This window comes from Medicago truncatula, chromosome 8 (assembly GCF_003473485.1).
Source record: "Medicago truncatula cultivar Jemalong A17 chromosome 8, MtrunA17r5.0-ANR, whole genome shotgun sequence".
Classification (NCBI taxonomy): Eukaryota; Viridiplantae; Streptophyta; class Magnoliopsida; order Fabales; family Fabaceae; genus Medicago; species Medicago truncatula.
Genome location: NC_053049.1, coordinates 8,197,508 through 8,222,521, shown reverse-complemented (window position 1 = coordinate 8,222,521; position 25,014 = coordinate 8,197,508). Strand labels below are relative to the sequence as shown.

The 25,014-nt window shown below is 33.7% G+C and overlaps 1 protein-coding gene across 1 annotated transcript; it reads right to left on the bottom strand.

Moving 5' to 3' along the window:
- Positions 1 to 822: 822 nt before the first annotated feature.
- Positions 823 to 12,523, bottom strand: LOC11446911 (1-phosphatidylinositol-3-phosphate 5-kinase FAB1B). Its single transcript, XM_013589039.3, has 12 exons — positions 12,051 to 12,523; positions 10,535 to 11,378; positions 8,691 to 9,425; positions 7,931 to 8,084; positions 7,498 to 7,842; positions 6,506 to 7,366; positions 6,089 to 6,420; positions 4,952 to 5,075; positions 4,710 to 4,880; positions 2,626 to 4,125; positions 1,981 to 2,247; positions 823 to 1,464 (listed from the first exon to the last, which is right to left on the bottom strand). Exons 2-12 carry the CDS (start codon positions 11,167 to 11,169, stop codon positions 1,129 to 1,131), a joined length of 5,460 nt encoding a protein of 1,819 aa, XP_013444493.1. The 5' UTR covers positions 11,170 to 11,378; positions 12,051 to 12,523; the 3' UTR covers positions 823 to 1,128.
- Positions 12,524 to 25,014: the final 12,491 nt, after the last annotated feature.

Below are 25,014 nucleotides of genomic sequence, written 5' to 3'. Positions count from 1 at the left end.
CCAACAGACATTACCTAGTTTTCATTGCTTTGTTTTTCTTTTTAATAGATTTCATTGATTTTTTTTAACAAGTTAGCTAAGTCAGAACCTCCTTGTATCATCTTGGTTAGGAAAATTGTTTCCTCTTTGGATTCAGGTTAACTCTCCTTTAGGTTGTGGTCTCTTTTTCAAATCGTCGATCCTTGTGTCGAGGTCTGCAAAGCAACATTCAGAGTAGAGAACGATTCTATCTAAGATTGCTATGTCAGAAAAAATTCAGAGCAAGGTGCACCTTAGCCTAAACTTCTCCTACCATAAAGACATTTTTCACCTCAAAGTTAGCCATTGAAGTTATAATAAGCAATGTGAGTCATCATGCCTAGTAGTGATCTGCATACAAATTAGGCAACAGACGAAATTAGCACTGGAAAAATTAAATAAAAACCGTTAAACCACTGCCAACGGCCTCCACTCATGTCTCCCAAAGTCTCTCTCGCCCAATTAGCACCTCTGCTCCTCCCGCCACCTCTTTTTGACTACTTCGACTCCCTCAACGACGGCCTCTGATTCCCAATCGCTGAAACGGGGTCCTTTGCTTAGCCTAGACCCACAATGACCATATCACTTAGCAAAAATAACGTCAACTTCCTTGACCGGGTCCTTACCTAGTTGGCCTGCATCTGCGCCAACATTCATGACCGATCTGATGTTGTATCGAAGATCACTTTGAACTTATTCTTCTTCTCATTGCCTAGCCCATCCCCAAAATAAACAAGAAATCATAACACTTTATTCCCATTGCATCAATAAGAATTCCCAACAATATTTAAAGCCAATGCATGGTGATGACAAAAGAAATTTGAGATACTGGAGCACTTCTGAAAAAGTATACATGTATGTAACTTGACACAAATGTGACTATATGTGTTTTGTACATAAGATTTCATCCAGAGGTCATCAAATACCATGTGGCTTCTAAAAGCCCCCCTCTGTGTGTATCTTTCTAACAATTTTTTTTTATAATATCTATAGTTGACCAACTTACAATTGAACCAAAAGAATTCCTATATAATTTTCAAAACCAAAAATATGGAGGGAGTTGATGATTCCCCAAAATCGAAGTAAAATTTACAAAAACACAACAAAGAATCATTCAGCTAAAGTCCTAGACTGTGCATTGTTTTCTTTTTCTTCAACTAAATCAGACTGGGAAAGACTAGGAATAAGAGATGGTGGGGACCACTGATCTGGAAGCATGAGAAAGTAAGTGGTCATTGCTTTCCTGAACCTTTTCTTATATTGCTTCGGTGATATAACTGTTGGTGATGCGTTCTTTGGCCCTCCAAGGATTCCTGAAGCTTTCACCCATGTTTCAAGATGCTTGTCCCATGTATACTGCCTCATGAAATCAATTATTCCAAGAACTAACTCATGCTTTTCTTCATCCACCCCAACAAGTAGTGAATAGTCCATTACATCAACTGACTGCAAAAAGAGGAAAAACAGATGCATCATGCATGTGAAATGAACTTAAATTTAGTTGAAAGATTCCCCCACAAGCCCCTCCTACAGGTCTGTTTGGATTGGATTGCCTGAGTTTATCAACTGGCATAAAATCCAAATATGGTTTATGATAGACCAATATGGCGTAATTTGATCCATGTAGCCGAGACACCACTTAGTGGGATAAAGCTTGGTTGTTGTTGTTGTTGTTGTAGTATCAACTGGCATAAACACTAGCCAAACTATTTGAGAGAACTTATGGAAACAACTAATGACATGTGCATAAGTTGTTTTCACCTTATTTCCTTAAACTACCTAGGATAACTTATGAAAACATCTTATAGATTTATATAAAACATTTTGAATTTATTTATCTTTTGGTAGAGCTTATACATAAGCGCTTAATGAAGTTGTTTATCCAAACTGATTTTAAGTAAGAAACAAGAAAATGATACAGTTAAGTGAAAAAAATGGTGTGGATGAAGATTTGAAACTTACTGCAAGAAAACCAGTATCATTCCAAACACCTCTTTCTAACAATCGTTTTGCTTTATTTCCCACAAAAATAGGAGAAGTTGGCATTGCTTCAATCAAGTTTTGGTCCAGCAGAACTTTGTTTTTCCCTGTACTATCTGGATTATACCGAGACCTCGACGACCCTTTGAGATCATAAAGTCGTGTTACGGTCCTCCTAAATAGAAGATTCTCCATAACCAGAACATCCATCTTGGACTCTTTACCTCCTTTGAGATGCTTTGACGTAACCTTTTTCCAATAGAATGCCATCCAAGAATTAAGAAGTTAAGATGATATATATCCATCCAAGACAAGTAAAGCAAAATACAAAATTATAAGTTAACAAACCAATACACTCATGGAGATGATTTATTGCATGGCCATTTCATCTTTTGAAGGCACCATTCAATTTAAGATATTAAAAATCATTTCAAATTTCTGTAACTTGAAATAAAGCACCTCCCGAAAATCAGATGAACAACAAAGCAATTATTCTTCTTTCTTTTTTGGCTGAACAATCTTTTTTTGAAAGTATATAATGTTTTCATCCTTGCCAACGAAATATGATGACTTAGTTACTTTAACATTTTGGTGCTATAAAAAATGTAAGGCATGAAAGACAAGTACCTGGTATATGCCAAGAATTTTTGCCAGGCATGTTGGACTTCCTGTTGCTATGGATTCTGAAAGGTACTTGAAGTATTCTGGACCAAATTTGATGAACGATTCAAGTTCCGTTTTGGTAACTTGTTTGATGATAAATCGATCATCCAAGGTTTTTGCAAAGAATACATTACTCTTCCCACCTTGAGCTCTCCATTTCTTACAGCGACTGAGAGACCTTATGTAGTCGAGCTCTGAAGGACAACAGACTCTTCTTAAGGCCTCAAATCGCTTCGCATAGTAACCGGTCACAGAATATTTTACCTTACCAAGGAGACCATCTTCTCCAAAGGAAACTCGGGCATGCATAGCTTTTGTATGCGTCACCGGGTCCAACATTGACGAGTTACGAGTCCCAGACATGGACAATATCATATCCTCGATTGATCCGAAACTTTTCTGAGAATCAAAAGCGTCATCAGCAGATGAAAAGGATTGGAAGGCACCAGAATCTGAAAAATACGATGAAGCCAACTCAGAGGATCCATCTTTTGGTCTCTCTCCATCATCAGATAATTGAAAATGATATTCTGGGGACATCAAGGCATAAGCTATAATACTTGAGGGTTCATCATCATATATTGGAATTACAGTGTCATTTATACCAATCGGAAGAAGCATCCTTGCACCACCTTGGAGTTCCAGCTTCCCGAAGGACGATACAAAAACAGGATTGTAGTCAACTAGTGTTTCAAACTTCTGGCTACTAGCAAACAAGTTCTTGTTAAATTGGCGATAGAAGTTTAAAAAGGGCATTCCTAACCAGCTTAAAGAGTCTTCCATGTTATCATGACCTTTAGGAGCAGAAAAGATACTCTTGTAGCCGTTCTGGTCTTCTGTGCGATCTCCGAGATGGTATGCTTCTCTTTGTACAGTGGCCGTCAGAGCATCTGCCGTAGATGTATCAGGGTTTACAGAAGTGCTATCCTTTTGAGTTCCGATTCCTGACTGGTTTTCACCTGTCCATTTAGCATCAAGTGTTTCAGACAAACTAGGTACGACAGGAAATGGCCCCTCAGAGAGAGCTCTGCGAACACCCAATTCAGGTTCTAAAAGGTCAGATTGGTCATTTATACTTTTGCTGATCGAAAGATTAGGTTGTTCTTCTTTCTCGTTTTGTTTATTTTTGACCATGTCAACTTCTTGATGAAATGCATCTGACTGAGAACTTTTAGCATCAACTACTCCACAAATGGAGTCAACACTACTGAATCCCCTTCCTGCCAAGGAGACATCAGTCGTCAAATTTTCATCGATAGGTATTTCCATATCCTCTGAAATTGAACTGCTTAGTCCAGTTTCATTGTTGGAATTAGCTAAGCTGTCTGCATATATAAGGCGGTGATCCCACATATATGATTGGAAAAGTAACTGCCTCCACAATCGATTAACTTCCAGAATGTCAATCCCAGTCCCAGGTTGGCCATTTCTCTTTTCTTGGTTCAAAATCTTTTGAAGAGTTTCCTAAGGAAACAAAAGAGAGAACCATTAACCACAAACCTTTCAAGATATGTATGTGCTGCTTCAATAATATAAATTAATAAAACTTGCACCATATTATTAAATGTGTGTTTGGTTATGCGATGAGAAAATATGATTTTAAATGCTTTGATTTTGTAAAATTGATTTGGATTGAGTAAAATGTAAAGTGGTTTATGTTTAGATACATGCATGTAAAAGTGGGTTGAACAGTAAATTCAAGGCAAAACATCAAATGAAGAGGCAAACGCTCCAAATTGTAGCTTAAAGTTTAGAATAAACTCTCGAAGCAAAATCAATTCTACTTAAAACAGCCAAACATGTCAAAATCAGTTCTACACCTCTAGAATCAATTTCGGCCCAAACATACACTAAGACTGCTAACATAATAAATCTTTTGTAACAATAAAAGGATAAACATTATAATATTCTAAAACAAGATTGATCTTATATCTCATAAAACTATAAGTGAATGATAACAAAATTAATCACTGTACAGGGCCACTACAAGGCAGGGAACTTGAATAACATGTATCTATGAACTCAGGTATATTTACCAAGAACCTCACCTCAAATTCGAGTTTCTCTCTTTGCAACATCCCCTCCAGTTCAGCAACTTGACGTCTTATTTCCGGTGTTTTATGGCCACTATTGATTTGAGATGCACTAGATCTCTTCTCTCCAATTTGACCAAGACCATTGAGTATTTCAGAGAATAAAAGCTCTGCACGGTTGACCACCTGCAACAACCATAAATTAGGTTCCCTGTCACTAAACCAACTTTAAAAATCCAAGACTTCAAATATTGAACCTCGTCTGTTTCTTTTTGTATCCAATCCTGATTCCCATAATCAAAATTCAGTTTGTGTGGGGGAAGGTAGACTGAGTGAACATCAATTGATGCATATCGAAAACAAGCAACCATTTTCCCAAATCTGCAAAAGAAACATGAGAATGGTGAATTAATGCATCCAACAAAAGAGGTTATAAGATTCCTTCTCTTACATAATCTGGTTTTAAAAAAGAGTTCACCAAATATACCCCGACAAATCAAATTTACAGACGTTCAGACTTATTTCACCATCTTACCAGTGTAAATATTTTCATACTCCCTCCGTCCCTAATTATAAGACCCTTTTGAGAATTTTTTTTGTCCCTTTTTATAAGACCCTTTTGTTATTTCCAACTACATTAATTATTTTTTTACATACATGCCCCTATTTATTATACATCTTTTTCTTCAATCAACAATAAATAACATGTTGAAAACATAAACTAACCTTCTTTCTTAAAGGATAAAATTGTAAAAACAATAGTGATTACAAACAACTTTAATACAAATATCCACTATCTTAATTCCCGTGATTTTGGCAAAAGGGTCTTATATATAGGGACGGAGGGAGTAATTAATATTATCATGGCAAGATGGTTAAACATGACTAGATGACTGCATATATGTGCGTAAATGTTTTTTACACTGTCAATGCATAATTTATTAAACACGCTTTATTTTTCAAATTCAACCATTTAAATCTTAAATCGTGAAGTTTATTACCAATAAAATGGAGATCAAGACCACATACATGACAAATTTGTTATAAATGGATAACATATACTCCCTCCGGTCCTTATTATGAGAAGAAAAACCAAAAAACATCAAAACCAATACACTCATTAATTAGTGTAGTTTTTTGAATATTTTTACAAATATACCCTCATAAAAAATTGTGAAGCATTAAATAAACTCACTAATATTAAAAAGACAACCATTAAATAATGGGGAAAAAGGTCTTTTAAGCAATAATTACACCTTAAAAGTTGTGATATTTTCTTATAAATAGGACCAAATATTTTTTTTAAAATTTTCTTATATATTGACTGGAGAGTATAAAACTTGGATATGATTATTGTTTAGTTCAAACATAAGGATAGGGGAGATTATAATCACCCATAAAAACGAAGACAGTCTCGGTGTAGAGAATGGCCACAGCTTGCCACCCTGCTGGCTGCAGCATGGTTTGAGAAACTGAGCTCCAAAAATTTTCCGAACGATAAACCCCAAGCGGCATCAGACATTACTATTCTCTGTGTAGCAGGAGGAAAGCCACTGATTCTTGGACACCGCAAGCACCTGTGCCACATCCAAATCTTTCCATCCTTTTCACCAGGAAGGATAATTTCTGGTAGTTTCTTGACCGATATGGTAAGTGTTCCCTGTCGATGTGTGTAACAATGCACATGTGCTTCCGATGGCATATCACAAGAATGGCATCGATAACTCTGGAAAGTAAAGACATACATTATTTGTAAAAATCATTGTCGTAGTTCTAACAAATGCACATTTATTCCTGTAACAGACAATTACCTGATCAAATAAATGGTCCCGTAGAAACCGACCCAATGGTTTGTCAAAGCTTCCATAGTATTTAATTCGAAATAGATGGGACCTCTCACACACAGTTCCCTTCCACACACACCGGGAGGACAACGACACCAAAATGCTTTGATGGTCAGAGGGTGATGGAGGAAACTCTTCTTTCTGAGGAACTGGTTCTTCATTTGTGATTACAGGCTTCTCGGTATGGTTTTGAGCATTAGTTGGAGATAACGACTCCGAACCACTTAATTGATTTGCATAGATTTGGCTATGACCATTTTGAGACTTTCCAGCCAAAATGCCTTGATATATCTTCTCTGCAGTATCAGAATCATTTACAGAGGGGTCATCCACGACAACCGGAGTGTTATCCACCACAGTAGTTTCTTTCGCCAGAGGTTGTGTGGAAAGAAGCTTCTTATGGTACGACTCGGGAATTTCATCTCCTGAAGCAACAGTGGAGGAGTACAAGGCACTTGAATGGTTAAGATTTAATCCAGGTGGCAAAGATTGAGAAGAACCATTACATAAGGATCCTGTATTGCAAATTGCTGAGGCTAGTTCAGCAACTGTGACACTTTTGGTTCTCCGTGGTTCAGCGTTAGGTTCATGAGCCTGAGACTTTTCATTGCCAGGAACACTAAAACCAGGAACTGTTGAGATGGACCTTTGAATGGAAGACGACTTATTTGGAAGGGCCAGACTGTTTAACGGAAGTTCTGGAAGGGAGACTCCTTCATCGGCAAGAAAAGATGTCTCCATAGCCAAATGGTAAGCTGCAAAAACTGCATACTGAACCACATGCTTGACCTTTTTCAGTTCATCCATATCAGCTCCTCTGAGTAAAATCTGTTTAATATAAACACGAGAACAATGAATTCTTCTTACAATAGTAGAAAGGTTATATAATTTCAAGTCAGAGTTGCCTGCATATTTTCTTCCTATTATGTTCAAATTACATAAAACAAATAAAGACTTACTGTGCAACCTAATGGTTTTGGGCAACCTTGGAAAAACATCAATGTTTTCACTGTTTTTTTGGCACCCTGACCAGCACTAATTAGATCTTCAAGAAACTTTTGAACATGAAATGTTTCACAGTAACCCAACTTTTGTGATGAAAGATGGTCGACTGAAGGCACTATTTGAGTGCCTGTGCAACGTGCTATGCGTTCCAAAAGGGGTCTCTTTACATTGAGAACCAGAGTTATATCTTTAGCAAGAAGATATTCCTGCGCATATCGTGAAACTGATTTCTCTACCAGAAGGATATTTGGCTGGTGTGAAGCTATTTTTGCCACTGCCATCTTCAGATGATCCATTTCCTACATAGAGAATATAAATCATTACTTCATTAGCATAGAAAGTGGTACACTAGAACTTTAAACTTAAAAAGTGGTGCACAAGAACAACCTGCTGCAATAGGGTATCTACACTCGACAAGAGATTGGTAACGCGCTGGTATTCAAGAGCTCCTCCAAGGATCAACATACGAGGTTTATCCACTTTTGACGTCATTCGCCGATGAGCCACATTTTTCTTACAAACAACACCTTTAACCACCACACTGTAAGAACATATATCCAAGAAGTCAAGCAAATGGAATGCCAGGACTATCACATAAAAATTTCGCTGACCATTGTTGAGTTTAATAATATATTTCAGGTATAACGGGCAATAAAATCAAGTGATCAACATAAAAGCATAAAAATTAAAATTAGGTATCCTAAATTCCTTATGGTGTAGATTTTAGTGAAAATTAATAAAATGACTTATCCTCAACAACTTTTTATTTCTACTGCTCTCGTGTTTTGAAATAAAGAAATAAAAAGATATAGCCTAGATTTCATTTTTCAGCTCCCATTTGATTGCAGCTCTTTTTCTTCTAATTTGTTTTTTTTTAATACCTTAACAAATTTCCAGAAATAGTATAAAAAAAAAGCAATCACGCCATTCCTATTGAATATTTTTGTTTAGCAGGTTATGAAAGGTGATTTTTCACATTGAGACACACTGTATTTATGTGTGAGAGACATGATCGTGAGGGCTTAAAACCTGTTGCTAAAAGCCGTCAAGAAATACAAATTGCAACAGCTGATCTAGAAGAACATGAAACAAAACTAGATACAAATTAGAACTTAGAGGTTAAAGTCATAAAAAGAATAGCATTTACCTTTCAATGCGGCTCCCGCAAGCTATGCATTTGACTTTCGAATAACCAGCTGGGTCCATCCCTCCACCTTTGCTCATATCTGGTTTCAGTAAATTAGCAGCTTCCCATGACAGAGATATGATTATTTCCAACCAACTGTTTTTGTTGTTGTCTTCAACTGGTAAGTTCTCAACCTGTAATAGCTGCGATACCAAAGCCCTAAAGTGCCCGTCAACTACATTCTTCATTACCTTCTTGTGCTCCTCATTTGACCTATCTCTGTGTCGAGACTCCCCACTACCAAAACTGCTTGAACTACGCAGATAACCCCACTCTCCAGTACAATTCCCATCATTATCATCATCGTCATCGAACAAAATAGCTTCTCGATCATCTTCTTCATCTTCTGGTTCTGGAGGGAGCCACAAAAGTCCATTATTTTCAAAATCAACAGGTTCAGCATCAACGTCCTCTGAAACATATAACGAGGAAGGTGCTTCGTTTTCATCACAGATATCAGGTTCATCTTCATTTTTTGAAGTAATTGGTGTTCCTTCTAAACCATGTGCATCAAAATTGTAGTTTGAAGAGAGTTTTGCATCAATGTTTTCTCCACTAGGATGCACTTTCTGTGAGCCATCAACGTTGCTTATCCCATCAAGCACAGCTTGTCCATAGTAGCTATTCACTTGAGGATATTGCCTCATATCTGAATCCAACCGATATACACCATAATCATCCTCATCATCGTCACTCCTGAAGTAAGATAAACCCGTATGATCATGAAAATTTCACAAACAAAAAAAAGAGTAGCAGCACTCGTCGAGTAGGCAGACATTAAATATACTACCATCATTCCTTTCTAATCGCTGTTTTTACTTTTTATGGAATTGTTTTTTTCCTATAATACCATTTTTATTTATTATCTCATTTCACATTTTTACCTCTTTGCAAAAAAGTAATCAAGGACAATTTTGACAAAACAATACTACTTTGAACTTTGAAAACGAAAAAATAAAAAATGAAGAAAAACTTCTAAAAAAACGAGGCTTACAAAGGAATGGAGGGAGTAAAAATCGTTGGTTCTTAGAGATCGCTGGCCCTAGTTCAATAAATTACAGATCTTTTCGTAAATAACATCTACACATTGAGATCTAGATAGTCAATCCCGGATAGCGGCGCGGAGCGGCCGACCCCAAAAGTGGGATAGTTTGATCACCGGGATCGCAAAGGATATATTGTATAAGAACAGCGGAGAGATTGCATAAAAAACAGAGAATAAAAAAAGATATGATAAAACAATTACTAGTTAGAGAGAGAATGGAAATGAGAAGAGAGAGAGAGAGAGAGAGAGAGAGAGAGAGAAGGATTAGGTTTGTGCAAAAAACCCAAATTGCCCTTCAAATGGTTCAAATTTTAAGGGCAAAATCGTGATTTTCCTGGAGTGGGAACCCGGGGACCAGAGCACGTGAACCGGGTACCCGCTCTCCCACCTGGAGTGGGCACGAACCAGAAGTGGGCTGGGATTCACATTACTGTCGGGGTTTTTCATTGAGATGCGCTGCTCCTCCGGGATCCCGCCAGGATTGGCTGGGATTGACTACCTATATTGAGATTATGTATTCCTAAATCCTGATGACTCTGATGCCGATTAGACCAAAATAATTTATGTGATCACTTATCAGATCTCCGTCAAAATATGTTATAATAAAATATAATGTAAGGCTGTGAAACTCCTTTGAATTTTCAATAAGCACAATGGAGAATATGATTTATTAAAAACAATATAAGAAATAAAAATATCAATATGAACAACCAAGCATTAGTTCTCTCTATCAATGAATGTAAGAGAAATAGTGCAATACCTGCTTATCGAGAACCCGTATTGCTTTGGTAACGGGTCTTCTATAAGATCAATATTCCTCCCTCCTAAGGATGATAAACCTTCCCGATCAGTGTCTTTTCCCCTCTTAGGTGATTGAAGTAAGTTGTTCGCACACGAACCCTGTTGTATTTGTTTATAAGACCCAGCTGAATAAGGCGCGGAGCAAAGAGTAATGTTACTACTGTCAGCAGTCGCACTGGTTTTACTACTAGCAACACTCGAAGCTGACATTGTACGATCGAGATTTGAAACCTGACCAGTGTTATCAAAAGAAACTATGCCCTGCTCCCATTGCTTGTAACAATAATTGCATACGCGAATCTTTTCCCACTCGTCCCAAGGATTCCTTTCGCCACTGAACGGGGCAGGAATTGAGTTTGTTGTACACTTTGAACAGAAAATTCGTCCACAAAGACGGCAATGGTGTCTGCGATTAAATAAGGTGAACTGCGAATCACACTCGTAGCATACTCTACAACTGTGATCTGGCATCCAAAAATCACGAGACACGTTTGCTGGCTCAGATTGCCAGGGAATCCATGATTTAATGATGCTAACAAGCTCAGAAAAGGTCTTGTCTATTACGTCCATTGACAGACAATCTAGCTTCCGCATTCATCATGTTTTTCCCATTTGTCACTCCTAACAGACCATGTTCCGAATCGAGAAACAGAAACAACTTGGAGATCCTAAGCTGATATACTTATAAGTCACAACTCAAACTTCTGAAATCAAGCTCTTCAATATCCACAAACAATTCCCAACCACGTTGATGCAATATGTGATTCTATGATAACAACTTCATCTATGAATCGAATCCACACCTGAATAAAGATCAATCAATTTGTAGGGTAGTCAAAATCGAGATCCGACCTAAGATCAGAAAAAGTAATGAACATAGTAAATTGCGAGTAACACGGACTGCCAGAAATTATTAAAATATATTTTACTATAAACATATGATATAATTAATTAATAGTGCAAAAATGTAAATATAATAATTTCAGTAAGAATATAGTTAATATTTTCTATTTATTTTACTACCGCACTTGTTCGGTCCACAAAACTCGGTCCACTGAACGAGCCTTTTAAAAAGAAAGAAAAAAAAGCTAATAAATCATCAATTTAGTCTGTAAACTATCACTCCCTCTCCGATTTAGTCCTAAACTATATAAAATCCGTTAATTTAGTGATTATTGCTTGGATACATTCATGCAAAAGTTGATTAAACTATAAATTTGTGTATAACAGTCAATTCTAGAATCAAAATCTACAAAGCTTAAGTAAAATCAATTCAAGAGGCGAAATCAATTTTAGTCGAAAACAACCAAACATGTATTCTACACACTACAGAATCAATTATATTTCTCCTACCACTCAACAATTCAATTCCAACAAATCATTACACTACTAAACAAAAGACTGCAACAATACAACAATAATATTATATTTCAAATAACAGAGTCAAATTACCCTAACTAAAAAAATAATCATACCAGAATGAAAACCTTTATGCTGAAAAGGTCAACCCAATCTACAAAATTAAAAAACCTAATTTCATTTTGCTATCTATTCAATCTGTTGCTCACTGCTGAGAATCTCTTTTCTTTGAAATCTGTCTGATCTTTGCAACGATCAGGGTGAATTAAAAGAAGGGAGAATTGAAAAGGATAAGAAACGAAACAAGAAATTAAGAAAATCCAAATGAGAGGGTATGGAAGATCTCAATTCATCGCAAATGAAATTGAATACTCCACGTCAGAGATTTTGTTTCATTGATTGCATGATAATAATTTGTTGTTGATCATAAATGAAAGTATTTTGGCTGTGTTTGAAGCATCTTACAGAGGGAGGGGATGGAAGATTAATTTGGGGAAAACATGTATGTGTTGATGCACCAGGAGAAGAAGAAGAAATCAGGAGAACAAATTATTGTTGATGCACCAGGAAAAGAAGAAATTTAATTAACATTAGCAAAAAAATAAAATCATTATAATTAAGGTGGTATAAAATTATTTTGTTATTTTTTTATCAAACGAAAAAAATGTATTGTATTGAAGAAAAAAAACTAATGTCAAAGAAATATATGAGTCAAAAAATACAAAGCAACTATAAACGTAAGAAGAAGAATTTGTACTAAAAAAAAAAAAACAAGTATATTTTTTTATGCATGAGAAGAGAAAAAAAACCTAAGTCACGTTTCCGTAGCGTCGGCTAACAAAGTTGAGGAAAGACACGATGGTGTCTTGTGAATCGTAATCAAGATATTTATACAATGAGCTTCTGACTTTGCAGAAACTTCCCTAAAAAAAAAAAAACTTTGATAGAACTAGAATATTTGCATAGACATTTCCTTAACTAAGAGTGCGACGGAGGCTGAAATTCCAAATTTTCTTCGTGTAATCTACAATGATCTCCAGCATATTGGCATAATGATGAAAGTGACATGTGTCTATAGTTAATAACTGCACAACGTGAAGAGAATCAGATTAACAAATGACCTTTTGAAAGTCAGCTCCAACAAGGAGAGTTCGGATTTGTATGAATCACATTCAAACAACCTATACTTTCTTAGAAATCAAATTGAAAGGCTTCGCCATAATTACACATAATACCTCCAAATCTTGTTTTCCTTGGATTACTCAAAGATCATCGTCTACATTGAGCACTAATGTTTTTTTATCCCCTTTCTTCCATCAAACTCGCACACAAGAAGAGTAGGAGAAATATTTAAGTCTGCAAAGGCTTGAAGAGACGTTTGAAATTCAACAAAAATAGAAGATATAATTGAATGTCGAACTGATTGTAACTCTTCAAAAACGATTTTGTTTCAAGAGGTCTAAATGTTCTACACGATCAAAGGGACATCGCTACCAATATTAGTCACTACTTTGGCAACCAAATGCGAGATGCTATCGGACCAAAGTGATGAAACATTCTAGAAACCTCATTCCACCCAAATCTAGTCTACAATTCACCCGCACCAGGGAAAAAAAAACAAACAATCAAATGAATATTTTTGAAATATAATTTTTTTATACTTTTATCATAATTAATTATATATATATATATATATATATATATATATATATATATGGATCCTTATGGTTTGATGTTTATCGGGAAAATACTTGGGTGACATAGAGTTGGGTGACATTGGTGACGTTGGTCAATCACAATGCCACAATGCTTGTGTTTCTCTCTCTTTCACAAGCATTGTGGCATTGTGATTGATCAATGTCACTCAACTCTATGTCACCCAAGTGCTACCCTGTTTATCGCTGGTTAGGCATTGTTACAGTTTGACCCCCAAAATTTGACGGACCACTTACATCAGCTTGATTTTTTGTTGGTATTTCTAAATCTCATCGAATCTTGATGGTCGTGATTTGGTGTGCTTGCATCTGGATTATTTGGAAGACATGAACAGACGAATTTTTTATGATAAACATGCCTCTGTACTTGAGCTTATTAACCACGTTAAAATTCTTTCTTTTTGGTGGTTAAAGACAAAAATCACAAACATTACTTTTGATTATTGTAGGTGGTGGCTTAGCTCTCCACTGTGTATGGGCATATGTTAATTCTACCTTATTATTTGTTTTTTTAACTATGTTTCTATTGTAACTTGACTTTGTGACCGTTTGATTTTTCTCTAGCACATCTTGTGTTTGGGAAGGTTAATCTAATTCATTTTGGTTTCTTAATATATATATATATATATATATATATATATATATATATATATATATATATATATATATATAATGATTTTTTTGAAAGAATATATATATAATGATTTTCTTGACCAAAAAAAAATATATATAATGATTTCTTTTGACTCAAATATAAAATTACTTTATCTTTAAAAAAAAACTTTTATTTATATGAAACGGGTGGATAATAGTGTAAATGACGTTTCACAAAAAAAAATAAAAAAATTGACGTCTACAAGATTAAATAGAATTTTTTCGACGTCTACAAATTACGTGAGAAAATAAAAATACACACATAGTACTTTATTTTCTTACATAACCCTTAAATTATGTTTTGTTAAATAAAAAGTTTTTGTCTGTATTTTAAAAAAAATTATAAAGTCAAAGAAGAAACATGGCACCGTAAGATTTGTCGGACAAAGTTCGTAACAAAAAGGCAAGAAAGTCAAAACATAAGATTGTCGAACAAGCACAAAGTTCCATGAATATCCTTTTGTCGTATTGAGTAAAAAATGAGTTACTCCATCATGTCTTTTTTATACGAAAAAGTTGACTTTTTAGATTTATACTCCCTCTAGTCCTATTTATAAAAGAAATTTGATTTTTTAGATACATTGAATAATGTATGTATCTAGTCAAGAACCTAAATCAAATACATAAATCATTTAATGTATTTAAAAAGTAAATTGTCTCTTGTAATAGGACTGGAGGAAGTAGAATAATTAATGTATCGTATTATAAGTAACTTATACAATGAACCAAAAAAGTCAACTGTTTCTTATAATAAGAACCAGAGAGAGTACTATCGATGAATTGTTATGAGTTTGTTTTATGTGCAGGATAAAATGAAAGAATACAATAAAATCATTATATCTTATTTAAATTTATTGTTTGATGCAACAATAGAAAATAAATATATTTTCTATTGACAAATGATTTGGGATACTCTTTAAAAATTTTAAATTTAGAAATTATTCGTTCAAAAAGTTAAATGTGATAAACTGCAATGAATTTAATACACAATTTTTTTTTTTATAAAAATTTACTATTAAAGATATTTGTCCTAAGGGCACTCGTTGGTATTTCGTATTGTTAATTTAGTTGTTTTCTTCTTATTTTTTAATCAGTCCTCCACTTATACACCATCTTAAATTTTATGTTCTGATATTGTAACTAAATTTTTAAAAGTCTAAAAATACTCTTTTCAATTGAATGATTGAATTTAACTGGTTAATGAACTTTATCAAAAGACGAATCATTTAAAAGAATCTAAACATGATTTTTGGATATAACAATTCTAGTTAATGACACCAAAGACAAGAACAACGACACCAAAGCTAAAGGCACCCCAGCACAAACTTTGGAAAACTGCATACTATATTTATATAGAATAAAAAACTATATATCCACAATATACAAATTGAAAATGGAAATACCTGGTGTACCTTCCTTGTTTTAAAAAGAAAATATTGAGGACATTTTTTTATCAAAGAAAATATTGAGGACTTTGAGAAATGATAGTGACTTGAGAGAGGAACAAGGTAGGCACGCACATCTTAAACATTATCCACAAAACAAACCGCGTATGCTTCGTGTGTTTGAATATCCATACATAGAACATTGCCCCGCAAACCATTCAACAAGTAATCTTCTTTTTTTAATAGAGAACAGCATTTTTTATTACAGAAGGCAACACAACATTGCTACCTATAATTTTATATATCTATTCTATATTCCATATAATAATTAAAATAAATGAATCGTGTTTTGTATTTTTGGCTCGGCCTAAACCTAATCCATCACGAACTTAGCTCAATTAACAGGTCAACATACGGTCAAAACTTCTTTACCAAGCCAGCAACGGCTAGACGAGGCAGCTACTCCGACAAGGACATGGACATAGATAGAAGCCTAGCAGATGTTTATGTAGTTACAATTTTGGCCATTAATGTCCTTACTCCTCAAAAATCTTCACATCCTCCTATAAATACCTCTTGAGACAAAGACAAAGGTACACAATCTTTATCTCACTTACCTCATACTTTCACTCCTCCTGTTTGACGTTGAGTGATCCAAGCTGATTTTTTTTTTTTCTTCACAAACCCAGACCAGAACACAAGCACACTATAAACACTTTCCCCTCACTTCTCCCTTTAGCAAGCCCTTTTCATTCTTCTTTCCCTTAGCAAGCACACAATACAACACAAACATAAGCAAGTGCTTTTCATTCCTATTAAATTTAGGCTAAGTCATATATTGTGAATGGCTTGGCATGTGTAATCATCTATCTCATGGATGAAGAAGTTTTCAAGTTAAAAAACTAAGTCATTAAAACTTAAACATCTTATATCAGATTGAGTGTGAAACAAATTTTCAAGTTAAAATAATAATAATTAATAAATGATTTGAATATCATAAAATATGAAAAGAAAAATTTAATTAAAAATATAATATTTTACTAAGATATTACTATGCATTTTGAATCTCTAATAAAAATATGTATTATTTTTTTACTATTACTTTTTCCACCCTGCTGCCTCCTCGCGCGCCCTACAAAATTTACTAAAATATTTCTGGTCCGGATTACATAATCCGGACCGGATTGTTAGTTATTTCCTGAAACAGAAATCCGGACCAGATGTTATGTAATTTTTTGTGTCTTTCTTTAATGTCAAGGGTCTCTGTTGACCGTTATATGAACCCCACACAAGCTGCAATGCATTGCAATTGCAGGGTTCATATGAACGGTCAACAATGATCATGACACCATCGACACCCCTAAAAAACTAAAAAACATTTGAAGAAAATGGAAGAAAAAAGGTGAAGTGAAGAATGAAGGTATTTGTTGAAGATGGAAGCCTATTTATAGCCTAAAACAAGTCCTATGTTATTAATACAGTTAATGAAAACGTGTTAGTGGTTGTAACCGTCCAAACCCACAATAATGGCTCTGAATCTTTCCGGAGTTTACATTTCGGAATGTCCTTAGCCCTACAGGAAGTGCCAAGTTTCTCTCGTTCACCACCATTATCGCATTAATCCGGAAAATATATTCCGGAAAATAGGTGTGCATTCCGGATTTTATATTTTGGAATGCATCAGTCATGCCCGGTGGTCTGCATCACACTTTTTTGTCGGTGGTCAAGTAAAAAAAACGTGGTAAAATACGTTTTTTGACTGCATTTATGGCCTCCGAACCGTTTTTGACCCACCCCTCCCTGTAAATAGCCTTCCAAACCCCACAATTTCTCACACCATTCTCTCCCACCCTCTCCTCCTCTTCTTCCTTCTACAACCATGGTTTTCCATCATTGGCCTTTCATAGATAAGGGTCTCATTGAAAACTTTAAGGGTTTGTATGAACGGTCAATGAGGATGGAACCGCGCTGCAACGAAGTGCGGTTCCTCTAAGGGTCATGTGGGTCAATGTGGTTCTTAGCTTGGCCTGTCTGGGCGTAAGTTTGAGCACCCCCCATCTCCCTCAGAGACATTGTTTTCTTCTTCCCGCCCTCCTCTTCCCCCCTCCTCCGGTTTTCCTCCAATAGGAAAACTACTGGTATGTCCCATCACATACCAGTGGTTAGGCTCTTAGGAGATTAGAATTAAGCTCATAGGAGATTAGAAGTAGATTTAGGATATTATGTAATAAGCTTAAAAAGCTTGAAAATTATTGTAATGTATTGTTCATATATTAATAAAATGAGTTGTTTTTATGTTTGTGTCTTTTTATTTCTGTTTTTTATTTTATTTGCATTTTATTTTACGAATTTTGAAGATTAAAATTGCAAAAGTTCTGGTAAAATATTATTCTGGATTTTCAAATCCAGAAACATCTGCAAAATTCTAACAATGCAATCCGGAAAACGAAATTCGGATCAGGGGTAAAATTGGAAAAAAAATAGGGCGCGCGAGGAAAGGGATAGGGTGGGAAAAGTAATAGTCTTATTTTTTTTTTGTTTTATTTCCAAAAAAACTTTTAAAATTGTTGGGCCAGCTATGCAAAGGCCCAAGCCAATCATCATGTTGCTATTCTCTCAAGAAAAGAAAATTACTTTTCTCCCTTTTAAAATTGCTCACGCTCGGTATTTTTCAGTGGTAGTTAACTCACAATAGCACTTTTAAGATCGGTTGATCCGACTAAAAAAGTGATTGAACTGATCTAAAAAGTGTCAGCGTGAGTTAACTACCGCTGAAAAATATCGAGCGTGAGTTAATTTCTATTTGATCAAGGGAATAAGCAAGGGAAAAGAGCAATTTTCTTCTCTCAAAGGCTCAAGAAGGAGCAAGATATATATAATATATAACAGTTAAATAAATTGTTGGAAAGGAAGGAAAAAAACAGTTAAACAAATTCCTTGAGGTTTTTAAAAAATTGCAAATCAACGTCCCATTTGTCGAGGCTCTAAAAAAAAATGTCTCCATATATTTACAAAGGAACTCTTATCTAAGAAGAGGAGGATCAATGGTGATGAAAAAACATTCACATTATTTGCAGTACTATTCTATAGAAGAAATCCCCCCAAGCTCATGTATCTCAGAAGAGAAGAAGTAGGCAATTGGTTAAATTGTTTCTAACTTGAGGACTGAGACACAACGAAGTAGTCGAGCTCTTTGCTAAAAAATGTGTGCTAATATAGTATCGAATGTGAGCACGAATTAAATGTATGTTTGGTCTCACATTGAATTTGCTCAAATCAGGGTTAGTCTCTCTAATTTCGACAAACTTAAAATGATACAAAACATGCTCGGAGATCAACTTGGAGTGTCATGAGATGGAGAGTTTGCTCTGAGTATAGGATATTAGAAATTAATGTTGGAACAATAACTTGTGCATAAAGAACAAGTACATCTAAAATTGTATCAATCAAGAAGCAGAGGAAACCAAAAACATGTATACAATCTTAAATGTGCAACCGGGCCAAAATTGAGGATAATGCTATTGTTCTTTCCGACAGTGGTAATGTATCAACATGCTGGTACGATCTTAATTAAATAATGACTTAGTTGCCTCTTAGCTTCATTATTTTTTTACCAAAAAATAAATAAAATTATCTTCTTGTAGTTTTCATATGGTTTAACAACGACGTTTTATTCTTGCAATTCTTTACCCAAAATCTTTCAGAAAGAGTTTGTTGAATCCCGGTGAATAATTCTTTTAAGACAATGTGCATTTGCACACCTAAAACCTATCATTATTTTATAAGTATTTTCTAATTGTGTGTATTTGTGTATTATAGATTTGTGGTTTGTGATTGATGATTACTCGTGATTCTTGATCGGTAATACATACATAAGATAATAACAATGATCGTGATGTGTGCGTTAATGAACAATATTTTTAAGTAGAGTCCCCTCTGCCTATTTATTTAGTTATTTATCTTCCTACAATTGGTTTGCTCATCCCTAGATTGTTAGTCCATATGCTAGCTATTGAGCTGCAAAACTACTATGATTTTTTTTAATATAATTTTCTTTTTTGCCGTCATAAAGATACTTATATTATCGGAGATGGGTGATTTTGAATCATTTTTTAGTTTGAACTCATCTAATCTTATTTTCTTTTTTCATTACTTTCAATCTGAAGAAGTGATTTTCATATAGATCAAATTTTTCTTTTGTCCTTTTATGATTTTGTCGTTTGAGCGTGGCTCTGTGTTGTTTGTTGTCTTGGTGAGATGTTGATTGTTCTCCCGACTTGGTGCAACATTTGTATTAAATTTAAGATTAGCTTTGAATTTGATCAATCAATAACTTGAATGTCAATATTTTAGATTTAGAGGCTTGAGTATTCAAGTCAACGGCATAGCTATAAATGATTTTGTGGGTGGGCTAATTCTTTTAATGTGTGTAGATTTATATTTTCTTATTACTTAATTCAAGTGACTATTAATTCTTTTAGTCTGGAACATGGTTTAAACTGATGTTTAAAAATACTTTAACATAAATATTATGTAATTTGTATTACATTAAACATATGCTTTTAATTGAAAAAAGAATTGTGTTTTATTCATACAAAAATTGGTGAGAGATATAGCATTTGAATAGATATACAATTAAGTTCAGAATTTGGACGATCATAACTGAGGCCTTGTGCAATAGCTCACATTACATATAAGTTTAGTCGACTCTTACATATATTATACACTGTCCCTACTAATTTAACTAAGCTCACGAAGATAAAATATGAAGGACTAAAACACAATAAAAATGCTCCAACAATAATATAAACTACCTTATTTACTTACCTCCATGTAATATTGCCAATCTGATTTTGAGGGACGGTGTGGGGAGATATACAAAAACTATCAACCATGGTCTTACAATCCGATTAAAAAATTACAGATTACATGGTTCTTGAAATGGCTAATTGGATAGCCTCCAAAAGCGCTATGGCTTCTGTCTGTGTAGATGAAATTATATAGTTCACGTAGCTTGACACAGCAAGAAGGAAAAACCCCATGGAATCTCTAAGGCACATGTCATATCCCATGGTTGAATTGTTATTCCCATGGAATCTCTAAGGCACATGTCATATCCCATGGTTGAATTGTTATTGAAGAGTGCACAACTCATATTACACTTTACTGTCGGATGAGGGTTTAATTCGGCTAGACTTTTGTTTGCGAGTTTGAAGGGGAATAGATGAGAGGGTTTAGGAAAAATAGAAGGAGGGAGTGGAAGAAATAAAAGATATTGAAAGGGGAGAACTTTGGAGGGTTTATTTTTCTTGATAATAGAAAATCCTTCGCATTTATAGGAACTCAAAAATTGTATTGAAAGCGGGTTATGAGGGGTTTGGGAAGGTTTACACGAATTCTTTATATTTACTTTATGTTGTTATAATATTTTTAAAAATAAAAATATAATAATCATGAGTATTTATTTATCATTCTCTATAAAAAAATACTATTTCAAAAATTGTGAAAGTTTTCTCTATTTTCTTCTATGTTTCGCACCCTTCAATGTCCTTCCTTCCCCTTCTTTCCAAACTCCTAAACAAAATCTTAGTATCATGAGTTGTACCTTGAAATCAGAGTTTCGCCCATTACATGCAGGACCATTCTTTGAAAGAATCTTTTGTTCGGTTGACTATAAATTGAGGAGATGTATCGACACCTTCCCATAGCTTTGTGTTGCGACATTTCCACAAACTTCACAAGAGCATGGTTGTCGTTGCTTGTTGATTATGAGACAACTTGTCAAATAAATAAAAAATCACAGTCATAGTTACATAATTCATAATTCGCGTTGGTACACGTGGTATAGGTTTCCGGTACACGAGATATGAAGAATTTGTTACATATAGAGGTATAGAGCTTCAGTACGTGTCGGTTCGTAATATTATTACTAACTGATCAAGTATAATAAGCTATCAATAAATTTTTAAGAAAAATATGTTTTTTTTACCAAATGAGAGTCTTTTCAACTCCACTACGGTACTCAAAATCTTGTAATATTTTACTCTCTCCATTTCTTTTCTTTTGATATTTTAGATGATTGCACATATATTCAGGAATCATTAAAATATAAGAATAGTTGTAAAGTTTAGACTATAATGCCCTTATTTATGTTTATCTAAAAATTTCAATCTCCTTAATTATCACACTCACCACACAATTGAAACTTCAATTGCATTTATTATTGAAACTTTCAATTAAATGGTGTGTTTTTCAACAAGGGTAAAATTGAAGAAAAATATTAAAAATCTTAAAACATCAAATGTTTTGAAATAAAATTGAAGTCCTAAAACATCAAAAGAAAATAAATGGAGGGAGTATCAGTTAAATTAATTGATAGTGTGAAAAACTAGTGGCCACTTACCAAAACTTTTTTTGATATTCACTTTATTTCTTCTTATTTTTTATCGGTATTATTTTGCAAAAGACATTCTCTTTCTCCAAGTTTCAAAGAGATTTTATGCAAAATTTATTTGCATCACCGTATGTTTTCCTTTATCTTTTATCTAATACTCAACCTCATCTTCCTCTTTCTTCGATCATCACTTATATCAGTTTAGCTCGGTTTGTCAATTTTGATGAATTATAGGAGAAATTTGTGAAAATCAATTCACAAATGTACCACGAACCAGTACATAAGTACCAATTCGCAGTTCGCAACACGCCAAGAGAATTATCTGACTATGAAACAATAGTAAAAATGTTAACGTGGAGAAGGTCATGAACGAGACTATCAAGATTGATTAGTTTCCAACAACTAGTAGCTTTAGGACACATGAAGAAGTGTGCATTTGTGTTCTCATGAGCTCGTAAACCACACAAGTGTCGTCACAAGGAGTTTCTCACGAGGTAAGGCGTGAATGGATACAAATTTGGTGTTGTAACTTTTCACGCAGTTTTATTTTGGGTTGTTGGATGGGTTTGTGTGACAAGACTTATAATTTTGTAATCCAATCAAATGGCTTAAATTAAAAACTGTGTGATAATTCAACAGCAGCAAATCCTGGTTCGGCATGAATGGGTTAGCTTACATTTAATATTCTTTTTTACATTTCTTTTTAAAGAATCCTTTTTAACTTTTTGTAGGTCAGCAGCAAAATGCTCCAAATTGAGCTAAAAAACGTGTCATCGTATTACAAATCGTGACATGATCCTTCTACAACATAACCATTGATTATCTTAACCCAACAATCTTATGGTGCTCACAACTCACAAAAGATTGATAAATGGTTATCACACACTTGAAAAATTTCTAAACTTTTAATCAAAATCGCTATCAGATTACACACATTAAGACCAAATTATGGTGACAAAAATCAATTTGATTTTTTGACTCAAAAATCAAGTTGAGAGGTAGAAACCAAACACCTATTTTTCCACTAAAATCAAATTGATAAAAGTTAAAAATAAACTATTGTATAATATAGCGTAAAACTGAACACTTATAGTACGTCACGTACTAATTCAAAAGTACCTAAGCCAATAAACAATATGAGATATTAAGTGTATCTACTTAATCTATTCTTAATTGATATGAGATTTCATTATCATACTTAAATTTTCAACATGCCACTTGGATCAGAGTTGGCAATTGCCATAGTTGCCAAGGAGTTTGTAGCATGCTTGAGCCTGGTGTGTTTGGCATATTCAAATTCGGAACATGTTTGTTTTTTTCTTTCTTTCAAACACTAAAATTAATTAATATAAGGATTATGCTAACAAGTTTATTAAGGTATACTTTGATCATGTAGTTTATAAAAGAAAATTTTGGTACATATGTAGTTTATTAAGGTATACCATTTTTTATAAAAAAAGAATTATCTCTTTTAATTTTGAGTTTAATACCTACACCGTCAATATTTAAAAGCTGTACACATATATCCAATGATTTGTTGCTACTACATCATTTAACGGGTTAAAAATACGTGAAATGATATTTGTACAATCATTTTTGTACATCTTTCTCTCTCATACTCCTATTATCTTCTTATTTTCTCTCTTCTTTTTTCTCTCTCCATTGTTTTTGACCAATGAGAAGAGAGAACAACAAGGTTATCCAAAAAGTTGTACAAAAATAGATGTTCAAATATCATTACTCTAAAAATACATAACTTGTGATACTTCATTGATTGATGCTATGACAACACGTCATTATATATATGCAAAAAAATTGTACAATATAATTTAAGAGTAACGATATTTATATAACTATTGACTAATAACGTTTTTGACTACCTTCTTTTTTTAATTTCTTATTGTTCAAAAACAATAGAAAGACAGAAAGAAGAAAAAATTAAATTAAGAATATAACATGAATATTAGAGAGAAAATTGTTTAAAAGTTAATACATGATTGTACAAATATATTTTATATAGTTAAACTCTTTTATAACTTTTTTAATCAATATTTTAAAAACACTTATTGGCATTCTCATTCAAATTATCATGACCACACAGTAGTATGATGGGTCGCAAACTTTATGAGTTCTTAATTTATTCTCTCAACACAATTAACAAGCATATCACAAAACGTGAGTCATTTTGGCGGCCGATAAGTTTAGTGCCTAGTTAAGAAATTGGTTTTTTGGTCAAAAAATAAATAAATTGCAAAATGAGTTTGGAATAAGATATTATATTACAGGTCGGCTCATCATATTTAGATGTTTAAAATGCATTTGACATTGAGAAATTTTAAAATAAAAAAATTAAGAATAATAAAATATAATAAATATTGTTTCATTTACAAAATAATTAATCTAGTTTTGAACCTTGTCAAAGAAGGAAATGAGGTCTACCTATTAACCAAAAGACTAGAAAAACATCTATAATTAATTTATCGTGTTATATATTTATAAATAAAACAAACTTTTTAGGCATTTATTTATAGCCCAAAACTTTGAGACCTAAGAAAACCCTAACTTAGATTATTTGGCCCTTGGACTGGCCTTGAGGACAACACGATGAGATTTTCAATTTTTAATATTTCTCCTTTAGTATTTCCTTACAAAATACTTTCAAAGACTTTTTTTTGGTATTAACTTTGAAGGATTAAACTTAGTAAAAATATTTTATGTATCAATAATGATGTATTGTAATATTACTTTGTGAGTATCATAAATAAATCATTTATTTTTAAATTTATTAAATGGTGTGATAATACATTATTAGATGCATGTGAAAAAACATTTTACACTAAGAATGTATATAAATTAACCTCATACTTTAACTTATACATTAGTTTTTTTAAAATAAGTTATAATGAAAAGTCTTAAATAATATTTTAGTCTT